General features: G+C 40.7%; 1 protein-coding gene across 2 annotated transcripts in view; it reads left to right on the plus strand.

The window, feature by feature from the left end:
* Positions 1-22148, plus strand: part of LOC140727407 (ropporin-1-like) — a 42098-nt gene that overhangs the window by 2717 nt on the left and 17233 nt on the right. Inside the window, exons 1-2 of one of the 2 annotated variants that reach the window (XM_073044687.1) lie at positions 3301-3436; positions 4270-4393. In XM_073044687.1, the coding sequence (XP_072900788.1) occupies positions 4283-4393 (111 nt within the window). In that variant the 5' untranslated portion in view covers positions 3301-3436; positions 4270-4282. Of the gene's footprint in view, positions 1-3300; positions 3437-4269; positions 4394-22148 lie in introns of those variants that run through there. The other variant, XM_073044686.1, reaches the window with a different exon arrangement.

A 22148-nucleotide genomic window follows, 5' to 3' on the forward strand; every position in this document is an offset into this window, starting at 1 on the left:
CTTCATGAGGGTAAGCTACCAGCCTGTCATTCTCTGATGCTCAATAGTCAAAACTCAAAATACAGCAGATATTTTAGATGTAATGTGAAACATAAAATGTTAGTTAGAAGATCAGGTACTACTTATGTAGAAAGAATGAGAGTCAATCTTCCACGTTGATGCCCTTTTTATGTGATGCACATTTATCTAAAATATTAACATTGTTTCTGGTTTTGCTGGCATTATCATATTTTATGTGGGCCACTGATTTACAAGGCTTTGTTCCCTGTTTGAATTGCAAATGCAGTTTCATAGATAAACATGAAGTTATCTACTTTGGGTCTGAAAAACAAAAGACATTATTTCCCGTACATCCATGCTCACCCAATCTTCCTGCTGCCATAATACTGATAGAGTCCTTCTTGACCTTACCTACCAACCTATCAGCCTCTGCATCCAACACATTATCCTCCACAGCTTCCACCATCTCCAAAGTGATGCCACTACTAAACATATCTTTAACCCCTGCTTTCCACAGGGATTGCTCCCTCTATGATTCCCTTGTCCATTTGTCCCTGTTCACTAATCTCCCTCCAGGTATTTATTGCTGCAAACAGCTTAAGTGCTACATTTGCCCATATACCTCTTTCCTCACCTCTATTCAGAGCCCCACACAGTCCTTCCAAATGAAGCAACATTGTACCTGCGAATCTGCTGGGGTTGTCTATAGTGTTCAGTGCTGCCAATGCGGCCTCCTCTATATTGGTGAGACCTGTCCCATTCCCAAATTGGAGGGCTGCTTTGTTGAGCACCTCTGCTCCATCAGCCACTTGCGGGACTTCCCGGTGGCCACACGTTTTATTTCCGATTCCCATTCCCATTCTGACATGTCAATCTATGCCCTCCTCTTCTGCCAAGATGAAGCCATCCTCAGGGTGGAGGAGCAACACTTTGTACTCTGTCTGGGTACCTTCCAATCTTTCAGTGAACAAACTGCCCCAGCCACTCCTCTATTCCCCGACTCTGACCTTCCACTTCTTCTCATCTGCCTACTACTTCCCCCTGGTTCTTTCCTCCTTCCCTTTCCCTTATTGTCCACTCTCCTCTCCAATCAGATTCTTTTTTCTCTAGCTTTTGACCTTTTCTTGCAACTGGCTTTGCCTATCCCCTTCCAGCTAGCCTCTTTCCCTCCCCTTCCTTTTTATTCTGGCATCCTCCCCCTTCCTTCTCAGTCCTGAAGAAGGGTCTTGGTCCAAAATGCAATAGTTTACTCTTTTCCATAGATGCTGCCTGACCTGCTGAGTTCCTCCAGCGTTCTGTGTGTGTTGCTTTGGATTTACAGCAACTGCAGACTTCCTCTCATTTGAGCTTAACAAATTGCAGTAGTTTTGGAAAATGGGAAGTGAAATGGGACCTATGTGTCCTTGCGTTGTTGAAAGCAAGTGTGCAGGTATAGCAAGCAATTAGGAAGACGAATGGTATGCTAACCTTCATTGCAAAAGGGTTTGAATATGGGAGCAAGGATGCCTCCCTACAGCAATTCAAGGCCTTGGTTGGAACCTCATCCAAGTACAATTTTGGTCTATATATCTGAGAAAGGATGTTCTTGCCACAGAGGTAGTATAATGAATGTTTACAAGACTGGATTATTTGAATGGCAGATCTCACAGATGAGGAAAGTTTATGTTTGCAATATAGAAGAATGAGAGGGGATTTCTGAAATAAACATTAAAATTCCAACATGACTATGCAGGCTAAATAAATGGACTGACTGACTTGTTTAGAATTAAGTTTCAGGATATGTTCACCAGTAAACTCAAATATATCAATTCACGTCTTTAATTTTTCTTGACTGGTCACTTGTACTTTCCCAACTTGTATTTTTATCAGACTTTCTAAGGAATGCTTACTTTTTTGCCACCTATCAGGTTAACAGCTTACCTTTAAACTTAAGTAGCTCTAGAATTTAGATCAAGGACAGTGTAAGAACTGCATATATCATTTCATTTGCTTTCTCCCTGATGTTCCTCATGCAAAACGCAAGATGCACAACCAAAATATGTTGAATAATGCAAAGCACACAACTGATATATTTTGAATAATGCAACTTTGTAGTAAGTGAGGAGATCAGACAGCCTTGACAATAGCACTAGTACACCGTAAAATGGTAAAATTGAGCAATACCACCAACTCCAACCATTGCTACTGCCTGACATCTCAGTCACAGAGTCACTGCGTTATACAGCTTTGCTATCATAACATGTATCGTATCAAGATATCCTCAACTTGTTGAAACTACAACAAATAATACCCAATCAATATAATACCAAATTGGTAACAAAGAAAAGTCAATAACAAGACTTCATTGCCATGATACTTTGGACAGAAAGCTTAATATTTATTTTATTGCAATTTTATTGTCGTGTTTCCAACTGACATGAATAACCCATTTGTTATGTGAACTTCAGTTCTGACCTAACAGTCTGTGAATACCCTTCTTACTTTTGTCCAGCTGATTAAATATGAAGAATACTATACTTGTTCTCAATATTTATATCAAAGTGAACAAACTTAATTCAATGTTTCCACAGGACTGTTAAGGATGCCTTCTTCGCAGAAAATTGCACCTCTAACACAACTTCCTGATATTCTGAAGCAGTATACTAAAGACTGCATCAGGGCTCAGCCTTCAGATATCATTCAGTGGTCTACAGAGTAGGTTATATTTGAAACCTAAATATTTTAGAGCATATTTTTACCTAGATCCTCTCATCATGTAAATCCCAGTTCCATAGGATATAAAGATAATAGACAGCTCCAAACTATCTGGCATGAGTGCCTCTTCACTACTTTAGTGACAATTAAGCATGATGAGATATATTGGAAGAATGAGATATGATTTGGTTTACATAGTTCTCTGCTATTATCAAATGATGTTTGTCAGAAAGTATGACAAAATTAGTCCAGACTTTAATTACATAGTTTTAATGTATCTTTGCCACAAATGAATTGCAAATTTAGTGCTTAACTTTGGTTAAATTTCCACTAAAGAAACTGGTTTTGACAACTCTTGTAATCTTTAAGTTGACAGATATAAGTTCTGTGAAAAATGCAATGGCCATTTTATAAGCAGATATTGCCATGTTAGAAATGGGACAAGCATAATTTAAAGGCTCTCTGAAGGTTGTTTGACCAGAACACCGTCACTATATAAACTAACCTTTAAACTTCATGACATCTGAATATCTGAACTGTTGATCGTGGAGTGCTGGATGCCAATTTTCACAATTATACCTCTTCAGTTGCTGCTGCTGCTACCTAGTGGGAGTTCTTGGCTATCTAAGTGGAGAAAGGCAAAACGAGAGAATTACAGAAGGTGGAGATGGAAAGAAACTCCACTATAGATAGCTTATAAAGCAGTGAAGCTCAGCAATGGAGGAACTGGATTGTAGCTGAGGTAAAAACTCAGTTTTCTTCAACAGCCTCAATAGCAACTGTGACCAACAGATATTGATAATAAACACTTCAATAATGGCAAGATCTGGGTGGTGGGACAGGGCTAAGTTGAGCTGTTGAACTTGCCCACATTCATCCCTTTTAGGTATGGTTGCTAGAGCTGGTTATTACTTTAATAAGTATCTACATAGTAAACAGTAGGAATGATATAGTGTAGTGTGTGATGTTGTTTGCCCTGATTGGTGGAAGCTGTTAGTATGTAATGGCAGCTGGCAATAATGTTCCTCATGAAAGTCCAGTTAGAAATAACAACCTTCAGCAAATTTCCCAGATTGGGAAATCTGTACTCTGACATACTGACTGTACTCTGCCCCATTGAATTGAATGGAAACAAAGAGCTATGTGGAGAATAGGAAATATACTTTAAGTTCTGTTGGTTTTAAATTGTTTCTAGATATTTGCAAAATTTTCTTAGTACTTTTTATTTTAATATCTTTATTATTTAATCATTAATATATTAATTTATCATAGTTCCCGAGTGTTCTTTAAATGCTAAAAAATGATTTTAAAATGTTGGCAGTCTTGCGGTGGAATTTAAATGACTGTCAATTCTGTTCATACAAATGTTCACTTGCACTGGGAAAACCCTTGGATTGCATTATTGCACTGGGGTTTGCTAATGTATTGGAAGCCAGTGTCCCAGTGGATGGCTGTTTCACAAACATGCTGAGAGAAAAAGCATAGTGCAAGAGCAAGTGACAGGTAAACTTGTGTCATCAGAAGATCTGCAACATTATGTGAAAGGTGACATTAATACATAGATTTCTCTTGCAGCTACTTTGGCACGATGTCGAATGGAGGATTCCGTGCCCAAAAATCAAAGGAAGAAAATTCATCATCTCTACCTCCATGCAAACCAACACTAACACCTGGTTTATTAAGGGCCTTACATGCACAAGTAAGAAAGCAAAATCTGTTTCCCCTGTTTAAATGATATGCTTGTTAATTTTATTAAAGCCTACTTTAAGTAATAGTTATTATTTTCAACAAGCTAAAACATTCAACAAATTGTTTTTACCTCACATAATTAGCAAAAGAGTCAAAGATAATGAATTATTTTCATAGTTTTGTTATATTACTCATATTAATAAAACACTGAGAAACATTAATATTAAATATATTTCACTTGGCTAAATAACTAATAAGTAAATATTAATTAGTCACATATTTAACTTAAGCACATCTACTTACTACATCTAAGGATCTACTTAGGCATAGCATTAGAAAAAAATCAAATTTAAGGGGCAATATGCAAAGGAGCTGGAGGAAATCTGAATCTGAATCAATGGAGGGAAGCAGATGGTCAGTGTTGAGGTTGAGACCTTTCATCTGGACTGGAAAGAAAAAGGGGAGATAGCCAGTACAAAAAAAGTTAAGGGAAGGGGTGGAGCAAGAGCTGTCAGGTGATAGGAGGATCCCAGTGAAGGGAGTATCTTGACATCTTTTCTGCTTTGTTTCAGTCCACTCCCACCTACATCAATAACACCATGCATGTTCTCTACCATTTCAACATCCTTCAGTTCCTTTGCCTTGAACACCTCATTTTCACCATGGACATGCAGTCCCTATACACTTCTGGCCCTTATCAAGACCTTATCTTTTCTTCCTGGAAAAGAGACCCAACAATTTCCCCACCACTACCTTCCACCTCCATCTAGCAGAACTGGTCCTCATGCTCAACAATTTCTCCTACTTTCTTCAAACCAAAGACCATAAGACTGTTAAACATAGGATCAGTATTAGGCCTTTTGACAATCTAGTCTGCACTGTCACTACATCATAACTGACTTATTATCCCTTTCAACCCCATTCTTCTGTCTTCTCCTCGAAAACTTTGATGCCCTGACTAACCAAGAACATATCAATCTTCACTCTAAATTCACCCAATGACTTGGCCTCCACAGCTATTTTGTGGCAATGAATTCCACAGATTCATTACCTTGTGACTAAAGAAATTCCTCTTCATCTCTGATTGAAATGAATATCCCTCTATTCTGAGGCTGTGTCATCTGGTCATAGACTCACCCTTACAGGAAACATCCTTTCCACATCCACTCTTTCTAGGCCTTTTACCATTCAATAGATTTCAATCTGATTCTTCCCTCATTTTTCTAAACTCCTGCAAATAAAGGCCCAGAGCCATCAAATGCTCATGTTAACCCTTTCATTCCCAGAATAGTTCTTGTGTACATCTTCTGGAACCCCAACATCTTTTATTTATTTTATTTATTGAGATACAGCGTGAAATAGGCCCTTACAGCCCTTTGAGCTGTGCCGCCCAGCAATCCCGCAATTTAATCCTAGTCTCTATCACAGGACAATTTACAATGATCAACCTACCAATCGGTACTGTTACATACCCCGTAACTGGGTGTCTTACCAGCAAAGATAGAAGTGTCCGTTGGAGTCTGGTGATAGTATTTTCAACAGTATTTATTAGTAAAAATATACAAAAATAATATCAATGCAAATATACAGATAATATACGTCAGCAATACTAAACCTAAAAGTGCGGGTATAATAATAATCAATAAGAAACAAGCTCTATCGTTGTCTAGGGGATAATGAATTGTCAGATGGAAATATAAAGTTCAGTTCAGTTCAGTCCATGCAGGCTGCGGTAGTTGTTGGTCGCTGTGTTGCAATTGTTGGAGAGAGAGAGAGAGAAAAAACGTGTAAGCTGTAACAGCTATTGTCTTGCCAACCTTCCTTTACGATTTTGATCCGTCGATGCATTGTTGTTGTGGCCATTCAGGTATGACCCCACCATCCTTTAGCTAGACCGTTCTTCTGTGGTGGACTCGTCACGCAGGCAAGGGTGGACACACACACACAAGCCCCCACTGGCCTCGCTATAAAACACTGTGAGTTAAAATTTACCGACCCTTCGTTCGGTCTTCGATGTCCCACCCTGTCTCGTGGGTTTCTGATGCTCACTAGCGTTTCTCCTGGTGCGTCTCAGGGGTGTCACCCCAGACCTCAATTTTATCCCCACTCATGGGGTCTCAGGTGTCAATCAGGTTTGAATGACTTAACCCATCAAACCAGCCCACTCTGGCTGTCCCCTGAGGGATTTCAATAAATAGAACAGTACCAAGTAAACAATCCTTCTCCAAAAGACAATAGCAGTAAATCTCCTCTTAGTTGTCTCTCTCTCTCATTCACTTTCATGAGCTGTTATCAATAACAACTGCCCTGGCAGATTTCCTTTTGTCTCTCTTACTTCCTTGGTAGCAGCATCGAAATAGTAGTGATTTGCGATTCTCCAAAGGGGGGGCAGGGGCCACTCTGCACCCTTCTGCCCATCAGAGTTGTTCATCCTTCGTAACACCCCCATCCTTCTGGGAATTTTCACCAAAGGGAAAAATTAACTAATACAGAGTCTTACAGAATTACAGAATCTAACAAAATACAGAAGAGTTTTTAACTACAGAGCAATACAGATATACATTCAACTTAGCATCTAGATAAGCAGTCAGCGAGTACATTATCACTTCCTTTAATATGTTGTATCTGAATATCAAATTCTTGCAGCATCAGACTCCAATTTAATAACCACCTATTTTATTCCTTTTCGTCAGCAAAAAAAAAACTAAAGGGTTGTTATCTTAGCTTAAGTGTATATTACAAAATGTGAACCAATACATGTGTGATTATTCTGTAGTACATTACAAAAGTTTATGCAAATACTAATCTTTATTTTACTTTTAAACTTAACAGTCAATCTTCCATGGTGTTGTCTTTATTATTTACATGCTTTGTCGAAATCCCTCAAAACCAGATCCTATTATTCAAAGTGGCATTTTGTCAACCTTTGCCCCTTTTCCATTTAACTCTCACGTGGTTAGCTTGCTCACCAGTGTGGAATAGGCCTTTGCATACTCCTTTCATAGGAGTTATCTTATCAACAATGTTTTCCAAACTTAGCCCATTTTCTGAACTTCCACACAATTCTTTATTTTTAAGCAAGTCGTTAGTTTTATCTTCAGGACCCTTCATTCTATTAATTTTCAGTTTCACATCTGCAAGTGATCCCTCTTTGTCAAAACAACATTTCAAATTCTGCCTCCTAACATCACCAGCTTCCATCTCCTCACTAACTTTTAACATACCTCCTAACACAAACAACTGAGAGTTCTCACTCTCCACTGGTACCAAGGTTAACCCTTTCTTCACTGAACCAAGTCCATCTGACCCAAAAGGACTACATTCCTTTTCAACTAAATCAGATACCTCAGACTTTTCCTGAGTTTCAATACTAGGTTCAGTACCATGTGCATCCACATCTCGAGCACACTCAAACAGGACATCTACCTCTTCCAGGCTTTCCATACCAGTCCCTTTTTCAAATTCTAAGTTCCTCTGATCCTCTCAGTTACTCTTTGGGCAACTCCCATCCGGAGTAAACTCAACCCTGCGGGTTAAAACAACTTCATCTGCCAACCCAGCAGACTCCTTCAAGGTAACGGCATCCTTTTCATCTAGGACTGCCCTTATATCATTATCGGGAATACGTTTAAATTTTTCAACTTCTTCAAACAGTTCTGTCAAGCCAGACAGATCATCCATGTCCAACCCTGGACCTTCTAACTGCCTTATCTGTTTCTCATCTTTACTCTGTGCCTCTATACAGTCTCTCCTGGCTAAGGGTATGTCTACCTCCTCTCCTTTACTCTCTTCCACCTCCCTATTCTCTGTTTTACCATCCCCTAACCCCTCTTGGTACAGGGTCTGTAAAAACATCTCAGCCAAATCAACACTGGACTGATTTAAACTGGTCTCTTTCTCAGCTGCCTTTCTCGACATGCTGCGAGTGATTGCGCATGTGGGATAGATCTTGGAATCTAGGGGCGGGTCCTCAGCACTCACAGGCTTGCTCGTCAGCTTCACTGCTGAACACATCTCACCACCTGCTAAATCATTACCAAGAAGGACGTCCACGCCGTCTCTCGGTAATTCTGACCGCACCCCTATTTCAACTGGTCCAGATACCAGATCACAATTTATAATGATCCTATGCAAAGGTACAGCTTCTGTCCCTTTTCCAACACCTCTCAAAACTACCTCTCCAGTCTCAGGACCAAAATCTAGTACCTTCCTGAGAATCAATGACTGATCAGCTCCAGTATCTCTCCAGATCCGCACTGGAACTGGGGTTTCTCCCTCTTTCACAGACACGGTCCCTTCTGAAATAAATTTCTCACGACCCTCTCGTATTTTATCTACCTTGACCTTTCTCGTCGATTTGCTGATCGACTCAATACACCCTGTAGGGACTGCTGCTTTCCCTTTTCCTGTCTCCTTCCTCGGAGCAAAGCACTTAGATGCAATATGACCAACCTTTCCACAATTAAAACAGGTCAAGCCAGGAACCCTCCTGCCAGCCTGCCTTTCTTCCTCCTTACCTTTACCAGTAGCTCCCGGCTTATTTTCTACCTTAGCCGGCGGGCTTTCTCTACCGTCCCTATGGTCTTTCTGGTAACTCTTATTCAAGGAAAACTTTGTCTTGTGGGTTAGGACATATTCACCTGCGAACCTGGCAAATTCTGATATAGACTTATTCGGCTTCTCGTTCAGATACATCCGGATATCATCCAAAACACAACCTTTAAATTCCTCAATCAGAATTAACTCTCTGAAACGATGGAAATCCTCCTCCACCTTTTCTGCTGCACACCAGCGATCCAGGAGCATACCCTTCTCATAGGCAAACTCTGCATATGTCTGATTCCACACTTTCTTTAAATCTCTGAACTTTTGTCTATATGCTTCAGGGATTAACTCATAGGTCCGAAGGATGGCCCGCTTTATTTCCTCATAATCCGCAGACACATCCATGGACAATGCCACATATGCCCGTTGAGCCTTCCCTTTTAACACACTTTGTAACAACGCCACCCACTGATTTCTAGGCCACTTCTGATTCACTGCCACCTTTTCAAAATGCAAGAAATAACTATCAACATCTGTCTCCTCGAATGGAGGTACTAACCTAAACTCCCTACTAACATTAAACTTCTCCTCTCGGTCTGCCCCTGGGACTCTTCCCTCTTGCTTTAACTTCTCCATTTCCAGCTCATGCTGCCTCTGTTTCTCCTTCTCCTTTTCCTTTTCAGCTCTTTCCTTCTCCCTTTCAGCTCTTTCCTTCTCCTTTTCAGCTCTTTCCTTCTCCCTTTCAGCTCTTTCCTTCTCCCTTTCCTCTGCTTCCAGCTGTTTTAACCTAAATTCATGCTCCCTCTGTTTCTCTTTCTCCTGTAACTGGAGCTCATGCTCCCTTTTCTTCTGTTCCAACCTTAAGTTTTCCAACTCTAACCGAACCATCCCAATAGCTGATACCTTTTCAGGGATATGTTCCAATACCTCAGCCGAAAACACATCCTTCTCAATATAATACTGAGCTATGGCCGTCTGCATCTCCCACTTTTTAATTGACGACTTCACCTCTGTGAGATTTAATCCTTTCGCAATATTTACCAAGTCCGTCTTTGTGGCATCCTCTAGCGCCTTCAAAGTTGGGTTTTGTGTAAATTCATCTACGTCCATCTTTGCTGGTTTCCCGTCTGGTTACCCATGCAACCATATCCAAGTCTGGACTTATAGCCCGATTCACTGGCCCTCCAATTTGGTATCAAATCTCGAGACGAGGCCCCAATTTTGTTACGTACCCCGTAACTGGGTGTCTTACCAGCAAAGATAGAAGTGTCCGTTGGAGTCTGGTGATACTATTTTCAACAGTATTTATTAGTAAAAATATACAAAAATAATATCAATGCAAATATACAGATAATATACGTCAGCAATACTAAACCTAAAAGTGCGGGTATAATAATAATCAATAAGAAACAAGCTCTATCGTTGTCTAGGGGATAATGAATTGTCAGATGGAAATATAAAGTTCAGTTCAGTCCATGCAGGCTGTGGTAGTTGTTGGTCGCTGTGTTGCAATTGTTGGAGAGAGAGAGAGAGAGAAAACGTGTAAGCTGTAACAGCTATTGTCTTGCCAACCTTCCTTTACGATTTTGATCCGTCGATGCATTGTTGTTGTGGCCATTCAGGTATGACCCCACCATCCTTTAGCTAGACCGTTCTTCTGTGGTGGACTCGTCACCCAGGCAAGGGTGGACACACACACAAGCCCCCACTGGCCTCGCTATAAAACACTGTGAGTTAAAATTTACCGACCCTTCGTTCGGTCTTCGATGTCCCACCCTATCTCGTGGGTTTCTGATGCTCACTAGTGTTTCTCCTGGTGCGTCTCAGGAGTGTCACCCCAGACCTCAATTTTATCCCCATTCATGGGGTCTCAGGTGTCAATCAGGTTTGAATGACTTAACCCATCAAACCAGCCCACTCTGGCTGTCCCCTGAGGGATTTCAATGAATAGAACAGTACCAAGTAAACAATCCTTCTCCAAAAGACAATAGCAGTAAATCTCCTCTTAGTTGTCTCTCTCTCTCATTCACTTTCATGAGCTGTTATCAATAACAACTGCCCTGGCAGATTTCCTTTTGTCTCTCTTACTTCTTTGGTAGCAGCATCAAAATAGTAGTGATTTGCGATTCTCCAAAGGGGGGGCAGGGGCCACTCTGCACCCTTCTGCCCATCAGAGTTGTTCATCCTTCGTAACAGTACATCTTTGGACCTTGGGAGGAAAATGAACCACACAGTTATAGGGAGAATGTAGAGTACAAACTCCTAAAAGGCAAAAATGAGAATTGAACCTGGGCTGTTGGTACTGTAAAGTGTTGTGCTAACCACTACACTATCTTGCCACTTCAAACTTTTCCTACGTAAGGGGTCCAAAACTGCTTATAATACTGTCAAGTGCAGTGTGACCAATGGCTTATAATGCCTCAGCATTATATCTTGCTCTTATATTCTAGCCCTCTTGAAATGAATGCTAACATTGCATTTGCCTTCTTTACCAAAGATTCAACCTGCAAATTAACCTGTAGGGATTCTTGCACAAGGACTCCCACCTCTGATTTTTTGCATTTTTTTCGAATTTAGAAAATAGTCTACTCTTTTATTCCTTCTACCAAAGTGCCTGACCGTACACTTCCCTATACTATTTTCCATCTGCCACTTCTTTGCACATTCTCCCTATCTGTCTAGGTCCTTCTGCAGACTCCCTACTTCCTCAACACTACATGTCCCTCCACCACTCTTGGTATTATCTGCAAACCTGGCCACAAACCCATCAATTCCACCAATCATTGACATATAATGTGAAAAGAGGCGGTCCCAACAATGACCCCTGTGGAACACCACTGGTCACAGGCAGCCAACTGGAAAAGGCCCTTTTTATTCTTACTCTTTGCTTCCTGCTAGTCATTCAATTCTCCTTACATGCTAGTATCTTTACTGTAATACCATGAGCTCTTATCTTGTTAAACAGCCTCATATACAGCACCTTATTAAATACCTTCTGAAAATCCAAGTACACGGCATACACTGACTCTTCTTTGTCTATCCTGTATGTTATCAAAGAATTCCAACAGATTTGGCAGGCAAGATTTCCCTTAAAGGAATCTAGGTTGACATTTTGTCATGTGCCTCCAAGTACCCTGAAATCTCATTCTTAATAATGGACTCCAATATCTTCTCAACCACTGAAGTCAGGCTATCTGGCCTATAATTTCTTCTGCCTCCATCCCTTCTTAAAGAGTGTAGTGAAATTCATAATTTTTCAGTCATTGGAACTGTGGTGAACTACATATACCTGTCTGGACACGCTCCTCTGCTGACTGCTCCTGCGGCTCCTCCCACAGACCCCTGTATAAAGGCGGTTGGAGGCACTACTCCTCCCTCAGTCTCCAGGATGTTGTGTGGTGGTCTCTTGCTACTAATCATGGTCTCTTGCAGCTAATAAAAGCCTATTGTTTGCCTCCCGACTCCGAGAGTTATTGATGGTGCATCAGGAACCTTTCCAGAATCTAGCAAATCTTGAAAGATAATTACTAATACCTCCACAATCTCTTCAGCCACCTTTTTCAGAACCCTGAGGTGTAGTTTATCCGGTCCAGGTGACTTATCTAACTTCAGACTTTTCAGCTTCCTAAGTACCTTGCCCTTAATAATAATGTTCACTTCTTCCCCCAGACACTCCAGAATATCAGGCTTTCTGCTAGAATTTTCCACAGTGAAGACTGACACAAGATATTTATTAAGTTCATCTGCTATTTGTCTCTTATTACTTCCTGTCCCGCACCATTTTTTAGTGGTAGATACCCACTCTTGCTTCTCTTTTACTCTTTATAGATCTGAAAAACCTTTTGGTATCCTCTTTTATATTATTGGCTAGCTTACCTTCATATTTAATCTTTTCTCTTCTTCTGGCTATTTTGTTGCCATCTATTAGTTTTTAAAAGTTTCCCAATCCTCTGTCTTCCCGCTAAATTTTGCTATATTATATGCCCTCTATTTTGCTTTTATGCTGTCTTTGATTTCCCTTGTTAGCCATGATTGCATCATCCTCCCTTTAAAATACTTCCTCATCTTTGGGATGCATCTATCCTGCTCCTTCTGAATTTCCCCCAGAAACTCCAACCATTACTGTTTTGCCGCCATCCATACTAGTGCCACTTTGGCCAGTTCCTCTCTCATGCCTCTATAATTTCCTTTAATCCACTGTAATACTGATACATTTGACTTGTGATGCTGATACAAAGCTGTAGCTATGGGCATTTGTATGGGCCCTAGTTTTGCCTGTATTTTTGTTGGCTGTGTGTAGCAATCTATGTTTGAAACCTACACTGGCAATGCTTCCTAACTCGTTCTCTGCTACAATGACAACTGCATTAGTGTGTTTTTTTGCAACTGTATGGAGCTTGAAAATTTCTTCAACTTCCATCCTACCCTGAAATTCACTCCGTCTACCTCTGACACCTCTCTCCTCTTTCTTGATCTCTCTGCTTCCATCTTGGATGACAGTTTACCTACTGACAGTTTCTACAAACCCACTGACTCCTACAGTTACTTTGACAACACTTCTTCCCATCCTGCACTTGCAAGTATGTAATTCCCTTTTCTCAGTTCCTCCATCTCCACTACATCTGTTCTCATGATGAGGCTTTCGAAGATGCCCCACATTTTCAGAAAACAGGGTTTTTCCCCACTGCTATCATTACAGCCCTCACCTATACCTCATTTTGCATATGATTCCCCTCATCCCCATCCCTTCTCAGGCGTAACAGGGATAGAGATCCCATTGTCCTCATCTACCACTCCACAAGCTTACACATCTAACATATCATTCTCAAGCCATCTCCAACAGGATCCTGCCACTGGACACATCTTTCCCTCCATTCTCCACTTTCTGCAGGAATTGTTTCTCCGTGACTCCCTTGTTTGCTTGTCCCTCCCCACCAATCCCCTTCTAAGCACTTACATCTGCATCTGCACTGTGTTACACCTGCCCCTTCATCTTCTCCATTACCACCATTTATGACCCTAAATAGTCATTACAGATGAGGCATCCTTTACATGTGAATCCATAGGTGTTCAATAAATGAACAACTTATTGAATTGATGGCATTAGCCAGCTGATTTTATTCCACTTTTCATTTCCACCCATGAAATGTCTGTCCAAAACCTCCTCTACTGACAAGTTAAGGCTAGGTGCAGATTAGAGAAACAGCACCTCATATTCCACCTTGGTAGTCTCCAACCTGATGGCATGCACATTGTTTTCTCTAACTTCCTGTAACCACTCTGTTCTGTCTCTATTTTTCACTTTTAATCCACTAGCCCTCATTACCCCAACTTTCCCCTCACCTACCTTCTTGATCTCAGCATTACTTACATATTCTTCCCTCCAGTTCCCTTCCTCACTTCCTTCCCTTTATTCTATGCTCCACTGTTCCCTCCTGTCAGATTCCATCTTCTTCAGCTCTTTGTCACTTCCATCTATCATCTCCCAGCTTCTTACGTTATTCCCATGCTCTTCTATCTGTCACCTGCCTATAACCCCCCACTCACATAGATCCACCTATCACCTGCTAACACTTTTTCTTCCCCTTCCCCAACCTTTTTATATTGGCTATCTGCTGTCTTTCTTTCTAGCCCTGATTAAGACAAAAGACTAGGAATGTCAACTATCCATTTCCCTCCATTGATGGTGCCTGACACACTGAGTTCCTCCAGTGACTTTGTGTGTTGCTTCAGATTTCCAGAATCAGCAGTCTCTTGTGTCTATAAATTTAAGGGATAAGTTTTGAAATGAAAATATATTTATTTTCAAAGGATTCCCACTCAAGTTCACAAATTGTGTGGGCTGGGCTGTGAGTCAGGTGTGAGTCAGTATGTGGCCTACTGATATTACTTTGCTCCTGACTGATAATAACCCAGAGATAGCAGAGAAGAAACACTATAACAAAAACATTCAATCATATACTATTATTAAATTCAGCAAAATTCAGCAGGCACAAACTATAAATGTCATTATTCCACATATCACTCAATTATTCTTAGCACTGGATCATGTGTTTCACTCAAGCTCTTAAATTCAATGTCATGGTCAAGCTCTCTGGTGAATTTTATTTTGATGAACGAATTATGTGCACAAACTAATTCTACCTCAACCATTTAGATGAGAAATCAATGTTGTAGAAGAATCTGGAACTGAGAATTTTATGCCTTTCTCTTGACACTGAACTTTGGAACTCTATAATTACAACAACAAAGCTGTGGAGTATCATTCTGCCTGATTGAAATTGTTACCAGAATTTAATTTTAAGTACTTTTAAGCTGCCTTTTCTGTACTTTCGTTCCAATCTGGCTCAGTAAGTAATGATAGCATTAGAATGCCTTATCCACTGGCTGGACTGTTATTCCCAGCTGTGATGGATAAACTGGGAGCAGTGAAAATATGCTCAAACAATGAGATATCATGATTAACCATTGAGCAGATGTATCTGCTGTCTATTGTACAATCACATAAAACATACTTGATGTTTGTGGGGGGCGCCGATGCTTTTTTGCTGGTGGGGGAGGGGGTCGTTGCCATGCTGCTACTTATGCATGGGAGGGGGAGCTGGAGGGGGGGGGCTTTGGGGTTCTAACATTTAACTGTCATTCATTCTTTGGGGCACTCCTCTGTTTTTGTGGATGTTTGTGAATAAAAAGAATTTCAGGATGTATATTGTATACATTTCTCTGACATTAAATGTACCTATTGAAACCAGGGCATACCGGTACTTAAATTTAGCTCCTGGTTGTTTCAAGGTATAAAAAGTGGCAAAGGCTACAGTGAAAATTACATGGTTTGCCATTATGTCCATAGTGAATATATAAGCCCTCCTAAAGATATTTGCTAGCAATTCACCATTGTATTAATTTACAGTCCAATGTTAAAGCTCCTCCAATGTCACATAATGTAGTTTGACAATGAATTGTTTTTCTCATCCAGCTACCTCCACTCACTAAAAATAGCTACCAGATTTTCATTTTCAGTGGTGATCTTCTTTTCCAGTTGTTGAGATTTATGCAAAAAAAAAACACTGCATTTTTTGCAAAAATTGATACCAAGCTAAAAAAAAGAGACATGAGAGGAGGAAATATTTCTGTTATAATACAGTCACGAATGTGTGGAAATACTCTGTTCTAAGTCCATCTACATATTCTCAGATGATACCACCATAGTGGGCAGAATCTCAAATAATGATGAGTTGAAGTACAGGAAGGAGATAGAAAGCCTAGTGATGTGGTGTCATGACGACAACCTTTCTCTCAAGGTCAGCCACAACAAAGAGGTGGTCATTGCCTTCAGAAAGAAGAGCAGTGGACACCACTCTTCTTCTCCCATTAGGCAGAAGATACAAAAACCTGAAAGCAAGTACCATGAGGCTCAGGGAGAGCTTCTATCTTAACAGCTATTTAAAACAGAACACGTAAAAAATAATCAGACAGCATCTGTAGAGACTATGATGGGCTTAATATTTCAATTCACATCCTTTATTAATATTGGAAAAATTGAGAAAGTAAGTATGTTTTAAGATGCCAAGGGGAGGAGAATCGGAGAGCTTATAACACAGGTACATACCTGATAATGAGCAAAATTGCAGATTGGTTCTTACCACAAAAAGTAGCTAATACTTTCCATCTATCAATCATGAGTAGAGTGATGAAAAGTGTTCTTGGTTGTACTATTAAACATATCAAATAGCGCTTACTTAATAACTCACTCATACGGATTGCTTTAGCCAGGATGCTCCAGACAAGGTCTCCCTGGAGACTCAATCCAAATAGGAATTAAAGAGATAATTATGAATCAACAGTAGTCAGTCTGAACCTCTTAAAAAGAAGATATTCTGTGACTGAAGCAACTACTGGTAGGGATTCTACATGTGGAAATGACATTGAAACCAATGGATGCCACATTTTTTTGAGGGATATGTTTAGTGTTAGGAGGATGGAGTCGACATTATCTCCCATTTTTACTGATAACTAATAAGTATAAATTCTGCAGCATTTGCTCTACATAACATACAAAGTGCCCATGTCAGGGAGTAGCAGTTCTCTGATTTTCCATGGGGGCTCACATGGAACAGCAGACAGCCACAGAGTGAACTAGGCATTGATATGCATGGAAAGCAGCTGAACGATGAAAGGATGAATATTTTCAGTTCTTGTTTGAATAGCATTGACATTGAACATTACAGCACATATGGCACAGAAAGGCATTGGCATGCAGTTAATGGCAGTATAGACAAACCTGCAATCCTAACAAAGCCATATTGCCTGTTGAGTAAGAAGTCTTTGTGCATAGTAAACTAGAAGTTGCAAATACCTCAAGTTTTGACCTGCAAGACATCAGAAGCTTAGTAGCAGAATTAACTGAGGATATACTAATTGAAATGAACACAGGGAGTGGATGCATCATCTTCCAAAATTTGATGAATTATCATGTTTTCCTGGAAGCTGGAGTGTGACAAATGTAACCCACTATTTAAAATGAAGGGAGGAAACAGGGAACTTAGTCTAACATCATTAGTAGAAAAATACTAGTCTACCAGAAGATATGGTAACAAAATGCTTATAAAATAATACAGGTGATAATCAGTCAACACAGAATTCTGAAAGGAATATCTTATTTTGAGGGTGTTGTGGCAGAATAGATGGAGGATGTGTTGTATTTGAGCATCCATGTGCACATTATCGTTAGAGCATATGGTTAAGAACGTAAATGGTATTCTGCCCCTCTTTGCAAGAAGTTTTGAGTGCAGTAGCAAAGATAAATTACTGCGACAATATAGGGCCTTGGTGAGACCACACTTCAAGCACCGTGTGCACTTAGACCATAAGACATAGGAGCAGAATTAGGCCATTCAGCTCATTCAGTCATTTCCATCATTCAATCACAGTTGATCCTTTTCTTCCCCTCCTCAGCCCCACACCCCAGCCTTTTCTCTTTGAAGCCACATTCAATCAAGAACCTATCAAGCTCTGCCTTAAATATACCCAACGACCTGGCCTCCACAGCTGTCTGTGGTAGCAAATTCCACAAATTCACCACCCTTTGGCTAATGAAATTTCCCCACATTTCTGCTTTAAATGGACACCCCTCTATACTGAGGCTGTGCCCTCTTGTCCTAGACTCCCACCATAGAAAACATTCTTTTCACACCTACCCTGCCTAGGCCTTTCAACATTCAATTCCGCCCCGCCCCCCGCCACATCCTTCTAAATTAAAGCGAGCTCAGACCCAGAGCCATCAAACATTCCTCATATGATAACCCTTTCCTTCCTGGAATCATCCTTGTGAAACTCCTCTAAACCCTCTCCAGTGCCAGCACATCTTTTGTTAGATAATGAGCCCAAAACTGTTTACAATACTCAAGCTGAGGCCTCACTAGTGCCTTATAAAGTTTCAGCATCACATCCCTGCTCTTATGTTCTAGACCTCTTGAAAAGAATGCTAACATTGCATTTGCCTCCTCATTACCAATTCAACCTGCAAGCTAATCTTCAGGCTGTTCTCCACAAGGACTCTCAGGTCCCTCTGCATCTCAGATTTTTGGATTTTCTCTCCGTTTAGAAAATTGAGCACATGTTTAATTCTTCTACCAAAGTGTACAACCATGCATTTTCCAACATCATATTTCATTTGCCACTTTCTTGCCCATTCCCCTAATCTGTCTAAGTCCTTCTGCAACTTTCTTGTTTCCTCAAAACTACCTGCCTCTCTACCAATCTTCGTATCATCTACAAACATGGCAACAAAGCCATTTATTCCATCATCTAAATCATTGATATACACATAAAAAGAAGTTGTCTGGAACACCACTAGTCACTGGCAGCCAACCAGAAAAGGATCCTTTTATTTCCACTCACTGCCTCCTACCAATCAACCAATGCTCTAAATCATGCTAATAACTTCACAGTAATACCATGGGCTCTTAACTTGGTAGGCAGCCACATGTGTGGCACCTTGTCAAAGTGTTAAAGGCCTTTTGAAAATACAAATATACAGCAACCACTGCATCCTTTTTATATATCTGACCTGTAATCTCAAAGAATTCCAACAGGTTCATCAGGCAAGATTTCCCCTTAAGGAAACCATGCTGACTTTGTCCTGTATTGTCCTGTATCACCAAGAACTCCATGACTTCATCCCAGCAATTAACTCCAACATCTTCCCAACCACTGGGGTCAGGTTAACTGGTCTATAATTTCCTTTCTGCTGCCTCTCTTTTTTCTTAGAGAGTGGAGTGACATTTGCAATTATCCGGTCCTCTGGAACCATGCCAGAGTCCAATGATTCTTGAAAGATCAATTATTAATACCTCCGCAATCTCTACCGCTACCTCCTTCAGAACCGTAGGGTGCAGTTCGTCTGGTCTGGGGACTTATGTAAGAGTTTTATGTAAAATGAAAGAGCAGATTATTTAAATGATTAAAAAAATAACTGCATGCTGTTGTGCAGAGGGACTTGGGAGTGAATCAGAAAAGGTTGGTTTGCAGGTGCAGCAGGCTATCAAGAAGGCAAATGGAATGTTGGCCCATTGCTAGAGGGATTGAATTTAAGAGCAGGGTGTTACTGGTGAGGCCGCACCTGGAGTACTGCATGCAATTCTGATCTCCTTACTTGAGGATGAATATACTGGCTTTGAAGGTGGTGCAGAGGAGGTTCAGCAGGTTCCAGAGATGAGGGGGTTAGACTATGAGAAGAGATTGAGTCGCCTAGGACTGTACTCACTGGAATTCAGAAGAATGATCTTATAGAAACATAACATTATGAAAGGGATAAATACGATAGAATAAATAAGTTGTTTCCATTAGTAGGTGAGACTAGAACTAGGGGGCGTAGCCTCAAGAACTGGGGGAGTACATTTAGGACGGAGATGAGGAGAAACTGCTTTTCCCAGAGAGTGGTGAATCTGTGGAATTCTCTGCCAATGAAGCAGTGGAGGCTACCTCAGTAAATATATTTAAGACAAGGTAGGATAGTTTTTTGCATAGTAGGGGAATTAAAGGTTATCGGGAAAAGGCAGGTAGGTGGAGATAAGTTCATGGCCAGATCAGCCATGATCTTATTGAATGGTAGAGCAGGCTCAACCAGCCAGATGGCCAACTCCTATTCCTATTTCTTATGTTCTTATGTACCTTTTGATCTTGCAGCTTTTTGAGCACCTTCTCCCTTGCAATAGTAACTGCACTTACTTCTCTTCCTTCATACCCTTCAACACCTGGCACGCTGCTAGTTTCCTCCACAGTGAAGACTAACGCAAGATACTCATTTAGTTCATCGGTCAGCTCCTTGTCCCCTGTTATTATTTTTCCGGCCTCATTTTCAAGTGGTCCTATATCCACTCTCATCTCTCGTATTTTTTATACACTTCAAAAAGCTTTTTATATCCACCTTGATATTGTTTGCTAGCTTGCTTTCATATTTTAGCTTTTCCCTCTTAATGATTCTTTTAGTTGCTTTCTGGAGATTGTTAGAAGTTTCCCAATCCTCTATCTTCCTGCTAAACTTTGCTTTGTTGTATGCCCCTTTCTTTTGCTTTTACAGTAGTTTGGCATCCTTTGTTAGCCTTGGTTGTACTATTTTGCTTTTGAGTATTTACTTTTTTTGAAATACATCAATCCTGCAACATCCTTTGTAGTGTTCTCGCACAGGTGTAAAAGAACTCTGAACTAAACACCAAGCATAAACCAGTCAATGAGGCGGTCCCAGTAAGATTAACCATTTACTGTTCACTCTTCCACATTAACGTATGGTGAAAACTGTTGATAAAACAATACAAAATATATACAGTATTTGTTTCCTTCTTGACATCACATTTACATCATAAATACTTGCAAAAGTAAAACTGCAACCACTATATTACATTAAAGTGCAACTTACAGTCAGAATCTACCTACGCCATCGACTGGCTTTAAATACATCAACACAAACTATCCGCAACTCTTTAAATAACAAAAAACATTAAACTTTATCAACCGTCATTACTTTTAACAGAATCAGCATTAACATTTTTAATTCAACATATCGATTATCTTATGAACTTACGGCGTTGCTTCTCTGATGTTTCTAGTGCGTAAAAAGAAAACTTTTCTCGCGCTGATCCTGCACACACATAAGCCCCCTCCTTCCCGTTTCTCCAAACCGGTATTTTCCCACAGGACGCGGCGAAACCGGGTGTGACGTCATCGCATGCCGCGATATATCACAGACAACAAATTTACTTTAAACAACCTTAACTAGAAAATGATTACAAACGAATTACTAAAGCGAAAATATAATAAACTAAACAAATGCCTTAAAGGCAACACACTCCCCGCCTGACCTTCGTAAGGTCACAATGAACATAATACAAAACTTCAGTCTCTAAATCAGTCCTTAGGTAGAAGTACAATGACTTCTGCCACTGGCCTTTGGTAAGTTTTCAGATCACCTTGGTCAGAAGTTTTCAACTCAACCTTCCTGACATGTCCATCCCTACTAGGGAATGTGGCAGTGATTCTGGCCATTGGCCAGCAGTTGTGGGTGATTTGCTTGTCCCTGAGCAGGACTAAATCTCCAACTTGAAGATTCCTGCAGGGTTCTGTCCACTTTTGTCTGTGTTGCAACAAAGGTAGATATTTATGTCTCCAACGAGACCAGAACCGATTTGCAAGAGCCTGAACCTGTCTCCATTGTTTTGTGTACAAATCCTTATCAGAGAAGTCCCCAGGTGGAGGGGGAGCTCCTGCCTTCTGCGTAAGGAGCATTGATGGCGAGAGTATGAAGGGGTTTTCCGGGTCAGAAGACACAGGTAGGAGTGGTCGTGCATTTATAATGGCTGTGACCTCTGCCATTAGTGTGCACAGTACCTCGTGGGTCAGTCGGGTGCGTTGCTGCAGAAACATTGAATCAAGAATTCTTCTGGCGATACCAATCATCCACTCCCATGCGCCTCCCATGTGAGAGGCGTGTGGTGTGTTAAACTCCCAGTTGCATCCCTGCTGACTGAGGTACCTTTGCAACATTTTGTCCATCCCCAGCTCCTTGGACGCTCCAACAAAGTTCATGCCGCAATCAGACCTTAACTGTTTTGCAGGGCCTCTTAGCGCAAAGAAGTGCCTGAGAGCATTAATGCAGCTGGATGTATCCAAAGATTCGATGACCTCAACGTGTACCGCTCTTGAACTCATGCAGCTAAACATGA

Source organism: Hemitrygon akajei, chromosome 5 (genome assembly GCF_048418815.1).
Source record: "Hemitrygon akajei chromosome 5, sHemAka1.3, whole genome shotgun sequence".
In the NCBI taxonomy this organism is placed as follows: Eukaryota; Metazoa; Chordata; class Chondrichthyes; order Myliobatiformes; family Dasyatidae; genus Hemitrygon; species Hemitrygon akajei.